This window comes from Rhincodon typus, chromosome 6, assembly GCF_021869965.1.
Source record: "Rhincodon typus isolate 14 chromosome 6, sRhiTyp1.1, whole genome shotgun sequence".
Lineage (NCBI taxonomy): Eukaryota > Metazoa > Chordata > Chondrichthyes > Orectolobiformes > Rhincodontidae > Rhincodon > Rhincodon typus.
The window spans coordinates 35,533,777-35,541,860 of record NC_063337.1 but is presented as its reverse complement, the minus strand read 5'-3'; the positions used below and the strand labels follow the sequence as shown (position 1 = coordinate 35,541,860).

At 43.9% G+C, this 8,084-nt stretch overlaps 1 protein-coding gene across 1 annotated transcript in view; it reads left to right on the top strand.

The window, feature by feature from the left end:
* The window catches only part of LOC109921444 (anoctamin-7-like), a 73,634-nt gene extending 71,233 nt beyond the window's left edge, over positions 1 to 2,401 (top strand). Inside the window, exons 21-22 of the mRNA XM_048597934.1 lie at positions 151 to 191; positions 2,168 to 2,401. Of these exons, the coding sequence (XP_048453891.1) occupies positions 151 to 191; positions 2,168 to 2,401 (275 nt within the window). The remainder of the gene's footprint in view (positions 1 to 150; positions 192 to 2,167) is intronic.
* The last annotated feature ends 5,683 nt before the right edge of the window (positions 2,402 to 8,084 follow it).

Genomic DNA, 8,084 nt, shown 5'->3' with positions numbered 1-8,084 from the left:
TTCAAGGAAATTCCAAAATTAACATGGTTGTTGTTTCCAAAGTAATTTTGTTAGCATTTCAGTTTCTATTGTACATTTCTGACTAGGCACAGATGAACAGTGATACATAACAAAATTGCATTGTTTTGTTCCACTAGGAAAAATACATAGCACAAAAAGAAATGGAAAATGACGAAAAGGCAAGACAATATGTAAGTTGCTGAAATATTTACTTGGTATTTGTAATAATAGTGTTTGTGTTTACTGATCACTCCACAACTTAATGTTTAATATAATCTTATGGGCCTTTCTGTACCTTGGAAAGCATGGAGACATCAGCAATTGTAGGAGCAGAATACATAGTTATCAATGAACGCTATCATATCCATTGTTCAATTGTGGTAGAGATTTTCAATTTGAAACTTTGATGGAACCAGTTCCATCAACATTTAAATCCATAAATAATAGTACCTAATGATCACAATTACAATTTATTGTATAAAATGCAAATAAATACTAAAAATTGACCTGAAGTATCAGTTGTCATTCCATAGTACCCTTACTAGAAGTAAGTGGATTGAAAATTCATGCCAGATTCATGGAGCGGAAATGTATTGGTCCCTGCTGGCAACCTGCTCTGGACATGTCCACATTTTTATTGGGGGCTGGGTGCTTATGGATTGCTAGCTCTTTTGAAGATCAGTCAATGGGTTTGAGAACATAGCTTCTCTCTCCCCACCTGCCCTTCAATGAGCCCTCCCATCCGCCTCATTCCCCCGCCCTAGTCCCGTTGTGACCCCTTCCCCTGCACTTATATGCATCCTGGCCTGGTCACTTTGACTCTGAGTACTTGTAGTCCCAGTGGTGGCCATCACTGTCAGTTGGCACTATTGTTGCACTAGTGGAAATTCCATCTCAGAGTGCTACTGGCAAATCTGATTGGCTGGCAGCTCTGTGAGATGGGATTTCCAGTGGAGTGAAGGGCCAGAAGTCGTGCCTCCAGCCAATTATGCTTCCAGGAAACGTAGATGGCTGTGGGACAGTCCTGATTGGTATGTGTACATTCCCTGCCAACTACTCCAGAAGCAGAATGGGAAATCCTGTAATTTAAGCTACTGATGCATTTAATTCACTGAAGAACAATAAGGTACATTGTGAGGGTTATCGTCTTTCACTTAACATACAAAACCAAGATCCTGTCTGCTTTAACAAGCAGATAAAAGGTCCCACAGAACTATTGCAAGAGTATCAATGTTCTGCTGGCCTCATTAGCTCCCTCAACTGCATCATTTATCTCATATGTGTGGGATCTTACAATCAGAAATTGTCATTTTTTCTAATTTACAACAGTTACTGTGCTTCTATGCTATTACATTAACTTTGAAGCTCTGAGAATTTATAAATAATTACTTTACAGTTAGAATTTTGACTTATCCAGAAAAAATAGAAACTGCACTTTTGACTAGTGCTTCAAATAATCTGAATATCAGTGTGTTTGTTTTGTTTGTCAATAAGAACATACTTGTATTTTTGAATTCTTTTTTAACATCAGGAATTTCTTATTGGACAAAATTTCATGACAACAGTGGGACAATTATTAGAAAATATGAGCCAACAAACATTTTTTATATTACGGTTAGGATACATTAGCAATATTTGTGTGTTCTGCAAAAGTCTTGCAGTGATTTTGAGTGGCAGACAGAAGTTCTGAAGTAGTGCCAAAACTAGGGAACTGTTTCTGTTCACAGGCCTTTCATGACACTGTCATAATGATCCCATTTGAACTTTTAAAAGGACCCCAGAAGGGAATATGTTAAAATGAGAGAAGTGTAAGTCATTCCACTGAAAGTGATGGGCAACAGAAAAACATGAATAAGAAAATCAACAGAAAATTCTAGTGCCACATTAACAACAATTTTAATATTTAGGTGTGTTACAAAAAGCGACCCAGGAATTGCCAAATAGATTTTCAGCTGATGCCAGAGAAAGAGTTATAATAGTGATTTGGAAGGTAGAGAACAGATCTCTAAATTGCAGCTTGGATGTAAAGCTTCCTTTTCTGATTAAAATTAAAGATATATGAATTTACATTATTGCATACAATCAGCATTAACAATACTTACATAATGCTTTTAATTGTGCATCTAATGCCAGTTAACAATAATTTGGATTACTGCATCTCTTAAAGAGGAAGTGCATTATGGTTGGATTGGGTGCTGAATGTAATTCAACAGTGATTCAGGCCTGTGAAATCCTTAATATTGGCACCAAATGGCAGAGTCGGGGCTATACTGAGTCCTATGCTATGCTGGAGATCCTGATCAAGAAGATGCAGAGGAGGAGAGATATCTATGCAGAGAACCAGGAAACCCTTCAGGCAAATTCCTGGAAGGTGATAGGACCAGTTAGCTGTGATGATTGATGCCAGGTGTCAATTCCAGACCTGGATATAGTGCCACAAAGAGCTCAATAACTTTGTCAGTGTGTTTTCAAATGCCATACTGCGCCAACTGAACCATTATCCTCAGCCACTACACTATGCACGATCACACTCTTAACACTCAGCTGCCAACAACCTCCGTCAGTTAGGACTCATACCCAACATTAATAATCTTCACTTCACTCTTAAATATTTAGCAGTGCCTCAAGCCTCACAGACATATTGGCTAAGTTGACTGCATTAAATTCACTGGCATACTTCCCTCTCTCAGGGCGCAACTTGGCATGGCTGCTATTGCATGTTGGAGCGCAGTTTAGGGTGATGTTTGCAGATCACCTAGGTAGGAAAGGAAATTAAACAGTTGATTCTCATTGCTGAATAATTTCATTGGGCAATGAGTACACAAGTCTAAAACATATTAATCAAAGTGAAATAACTGCACAGAGGCTGGCATCCTGCCACCAAGTCTTCCTTTTTTTTACACGAATGCAGTATGTGGACTCTGACCAGCTAGCGCAGTGCCAGTACCTGGAGTGAGGAGACTTTCTGAGACTCCTGTTTATAGCTGTCAGCCAGGACTCCCTGATTGGATCAAATTAACAGCCCGAATCAGGGATCTCACACTCAATGATGTCTGCCTGGCCAACTTCATTCCAATCACTTCATTCCTCCCTCGCTAAGTTCAGGGATATCGACCTGTTCTTTTTCTTGTAGCTTCTCCTGGGACGTTTTCACCCAGATCTGGTTTCTCTGCCTCTGACATGGGCACAGGCAGTATGTACCATACCATAGCCTGTCTCTTGTGCCTGGAGCATCTCAGGAGAGTGTCCTTGTCTTCTTCAGGTGTTAATGGTATTAAGGCTGCATCCATTTCAGACTCTGAGGTTTCAGACACTCGGGGCAGGGAGAACCCATGGTTTCTGATAGGCCTTTTGGCTGTTCTGAGGGGCTGGGTGTGTTTTGCTCCTGCTCTGTTTGTGAGATGGCAGCTTTCATGTGATCCACATGTTTGCCCAGGAAAAAATAATGCATTCTTTCCACCTGGTGGGACCAGTCTTTGATAGCAGGATCAAACAACCTTCCAAAACAAAGGCATGATGCCAGAAATACTTACTCCAACTCAAACACGACTGTTGCAAGTGACAATTCTTGAGGACCATATTGTTTTGTCTTTGTTGCTACTGAACTAACTGCACAGAGGCCAGTGTCCCACCACCTGTGAGCACAATACATGGACTCTGAACAACTAGCTTAGTGCCAGACCCTGGCGTGAGGAGACTCTGAGACTCTTGCTTATATCTGTTAGCCAGTGCTCCCTGATTGGCCCAGGTTAACAACCCCCAATCAAGGATCTCACTCAACAAGACCCACCTGGCCAACCTTGTTCCAATCATGAGACAACTAAACTGTTTACAAAGGAAATGTGGACCACAGGTAAAGCTATGCAATGATAATCTTGATTCTTCAGGAAGTACAGAAGGACCAAGTTAGCCCTGTTTCATCTGCTGAACACTGTGTCTAGCTGTCAGGTAAGGACAGAGCAGGTAAGGACAAAGCAGGGTTTGGCAGTGAAAGTCTCTGTGGCTGAAAACTTGTACTTGTACGCACCATCAGTTGCACATTGGCCACTTAAGTAGATATTTGATGGTGCCCAGTATTTGTGACACACCCAAGAAATGATTTGCACCAGTGAGGGAAGAATCAAAAAGTAATTACCTGTTATGTGCTTACAATATTTCTTTTCATTTTAGACTCAGGAGAAAACAGACTTAAATGTAAACATCACTGAGGAGATATCTGATCTGCACTGAAGTTGAATAAATAAAAGGCTGTAAGTGAGCATTGACATGATGTTGTCAAATTTAAATATGTGTGATGCAAACTAAATGAACAAAAAAGTCTAAAATACTGGAGATATACAATACGTGGCTTGGTCCCCAACTGCTAAAGTTTTTCGCACTCTGTTACAGCCCGTCTGTTTCTCGCACACTATTTCGCGCACTCTGTACGGCACTGTGTTTCTCACACTCTATTTCAGCCTCTTTGTTTCTCGCACTCTGTTTCTTGCACATTGTTTCAGCCCCGCTGTTTCTTGTACTCTGTTGCTCACACTCTGTTTCTTGCCCTCTGTTTCTCGCCCTCTGTTTCTTGCACTCTGTTTCAGCCACTCTGTTTAACCTGCACTGTCTCTCACACTCTGTTTCTGCCCCTTTGTTTCTAGCACTCCATTTCAGCCCCTCTGTTTCTCACACTCTGTTTCAGCCCCTGTGTTTCTCGCACTCTGTTTCTTGCACTCTGTTTAATCTGCTCTGTCTCTCACACTCTGTTTCTGCCCCTTTGTTTCTAGCACTCCGTTTCAACCCCTCTGTTTCACCCCCTCTGTTTCTCGCACTCTGTTTCAGCCAATCTGTTTCTCGTACTCTGATTCAGCCCCTCAGCTTCAGGCAGTTTGTTTCTCACACTCTGTTTCAGCCCCTCTGTTTCTGGCACTGTGTTTCAGCTCCTCTGTTTCTCGAACTCTGTTTCAGCCCCTCTCTTTCAGGCATGCTGTTTCTCGCACTCTGTTTCTCGCACTCTGTTTCTCTCACTCTGTTTCTCGCACTCTGTTTCAGCTCTCTGTTTCTCAAAGTCTGTTTCAAACCTTTGTTTTTCGCACTCTGTTACAGACCGTCTGTTTCTCTTACTCTGTTTCTCGCACTCTGTTTCAGCCCCTCTGTTTCTCCCACTCTGTTTTGCGCACTCTGTTTCAACCCCTCTGTTTCAGCCCCTCTGTTTCTTGCACTCTGTTTCAGATGCTCTGTTTCAGGCACTCTGTTTCACCCCCTCTGTTTCTTGCACCCGGTTTCTGCCCCTCTGTTTCTAGCACTCCGTATAAGCCCCTCAGTTTCTAGCACTCTGTTGCAGCCCCTCTGTTTCTTGCACTCAGTTTCAGGCCCTCAGTTTCGCCAATTCTGTTTCATCCGCTCGCTTTCAGGCACTCTGTTTCTCGCAATCTATTTCTGCCCCTCTGTTTCTCGTACTCTGTTTCAGCTCCTCTGTTTCTCTCACTCTGTTTCTCGTGCTCTGTATCTGCCCCTCTCTTTCAGGCACCCTGTTTCCCACACTCTGTTTGTCGAACTCTGTTTCAAAAATTTGTTTTTCGCACTCTGTTACAGTCCGTCTGTTTCTCGCACAATGTTTTGCGCACTCTGTATCTGGCACTGTGTTTCTCGCACTCTAATTCAGCGTCTTTGTTTCTTGCACTCTGTTTCTTGCACTCTGTTTCAGCCACTCTATTTAATCCCCACTGTCTCTCACACTCTGTTTCTGCCCCTTTGTTTCTAGCAGTCCATTTCAGTCCCTCTGTTTCAGCCCCTCATTTTCTCGCACTCTGTTTCAGCCCCTCTGTTTCTAGCACTCTGTTTCTTGCACTCTGTTACAGGCACTCTGTTTAATCCGCTCTGTCTCTCACACTCTGTTTCTGCCCCTTTGTTTCTAGCACTCTGTTTCAACTCCTCTGTTTTAGCCCCTCTGTTTCTAGCACCCTGTTTCAGCCCCTCTGTTTCTTGCACTCTGTTTCAGGCCCTCTATTAAATCACCTCTGTTTCTCGCACTCTGTTTCTGCCCCTCTGTATCCAACACTTCATTTCAGCCACTCTGTTTCAGCCCCTCTGTTTCTCTCACTTTATTTCAGCCCCTCTGTTTCTCGCACTCTGTTTCAGATGCTCACTTTCAGCCACTGTGTTTCTCGCACTCTGCTTCAGCCCCTCTGTTTCTTGCACTCTGTTTCTGCCCCTCTCTTTCAGGCACTCTGTTTCTCGCACTCTGTTTCTTGAACTCTGTTTCAGGCACTCTGTTTAATCCCCTCTCCTTATTGCACTCTGTTTCAGACCCTCTGTTTCTCGAACTCTGTTTCAGCTCCTCTCTTTCAGGCACTCTGTTTCTCACACTCTGTTTCAGCCCCTCCGTTTGGTCCATTCTGGTTCAGCACCTCTCTTTCAGGCACTCAGTTTCCTGCACTCTATTTCTGCCCCTTTGTTTCTCGTACTCTGTTTCAGCCCCTTGGTTTCTTGCTCTCTGTTTCAGCCCCTCTCTATCTCGCACTTTGTTTCCCACATTCTGTTTCAGGCACTCTGTTTCAGCCCCTCTGTTTCTTGCTCTCTGTTTCAGCCCTCTGTTTCTCGAACTCTGTTTCATACCTTTGCTTTTGACACTCTGTTACAGCCCATGTGCTTCTCGCACTCTGTTTCGCACACTCTATATCTGGCACTCTGTTTCTCGCACTTTGTTTCAGCCCCTCTGTTTCTCGTACTCTGTTTCTCGTACTCTGTTTCAGCCCCTCTGTATCCAACACTCCATTTCAGCCCCTCTGATTCAGCCCCTCTGTTTCTCGCACTCTGTTTCAGTCCCTCTATTTCTCGCAGGCTGTTTCAGATGCTCACTTTCATCCCCTCTATTTCTTGTACTTTGTTTCAGCCCCTCAGTTTCTCGCATTCTGCTTCAGCCCCTCTGTTTCTCGCACTCTGTTTCTGCCCCTCTCTTTCAGGCATTTTGTTTCTCGCACTCTGTTTGTTGCACGCTGTTCCAGGCACTCTGTTTAATCACCTCTCCTTCTCGCAGTCTGTTTCAGCCCCACCGTTTCTTGAACACTTTATTCAGCCCCTCTCTTTCAGGCACTCTATTTCTCGCACTCTGTTTCAGCCCCTCTGTTGGGACAGTTCTGGTTCAGCACCTCTCTTTCAGGCACTCAGTTTCTCACCCTCTATTTCTGCCCCTCTGTTTCTCGTACTCAGTTTCCGCCCCTCTGTTTCTCGTACTCTGTTTCAGCCCCTCTCTATCTCGCACTCTGTTTCCTGCACTCTGTTTCAGCCCCTCTGTTTCTTGCACTCTGTTTCTGCCCATCACTTTCAGGCACACTCTTTCTTGCACTCGGTTTCAGCCCTCTGTTTCCTGAACTCTGTTTCAAACCTTTGCTTTTCACACTCTTTTACAGTCCCTGTATTTCTCGCAATCTGGTTCAGCCCCATTGTTTCTCGTGCACTGCTTCGGCAACTCTGTTTCAGTCCCTCTGTTTCTCCCACTCTGTTTCTGCCCTTTTATTTCTCGCACTCTGTTCCTGCCTCTCCATTTCTTGCATTCTGTTTCAGCCACTCTGCTTCTCGAATTCTGTTTCAATCCTTTGTTTTTCACACTCTGCTACAGTCCATCTGTTTCTCGCACACATTTTTGTGCACTCTGTATCGAGAACTGTGTTTCACGCACTCTATTTCAGCCTCTTTGTTTCTTGCTCTCTGTTTCTTGCACTCTGTTTTTCACATTCTGTTTCTCCCTCTCTGTTTCAGCCCCCCCAGTTTCTTGCACTCTGTTTCAGCCACTCTGTTTCTCGACCTCTGTTTCGGCCCCTCTCTTTCAGGCACTCTGTTTCTCACACTCTGTTTCTCCCACTCTGTTTCAGCCCCTCAGTTTCTCGCACTCTGTTTCAGCCCCTCTGTTTTTCACACTCTGTTTTTGCCCCTCTCTTTCAGACACTCTGTTTCTCGCACACTTTTTCAGCCCCTTAGTTTCTCGAACTCTAATTCAGCCCCTCTGTCTCTCACACTCTGTTTCAGCCCCTCTGTTTCTCACACTCTGTTTCAGCTCCTCTGTTTCTCACACTCTTTTTCAGCCCCTCAGTTTCTTGCACGCT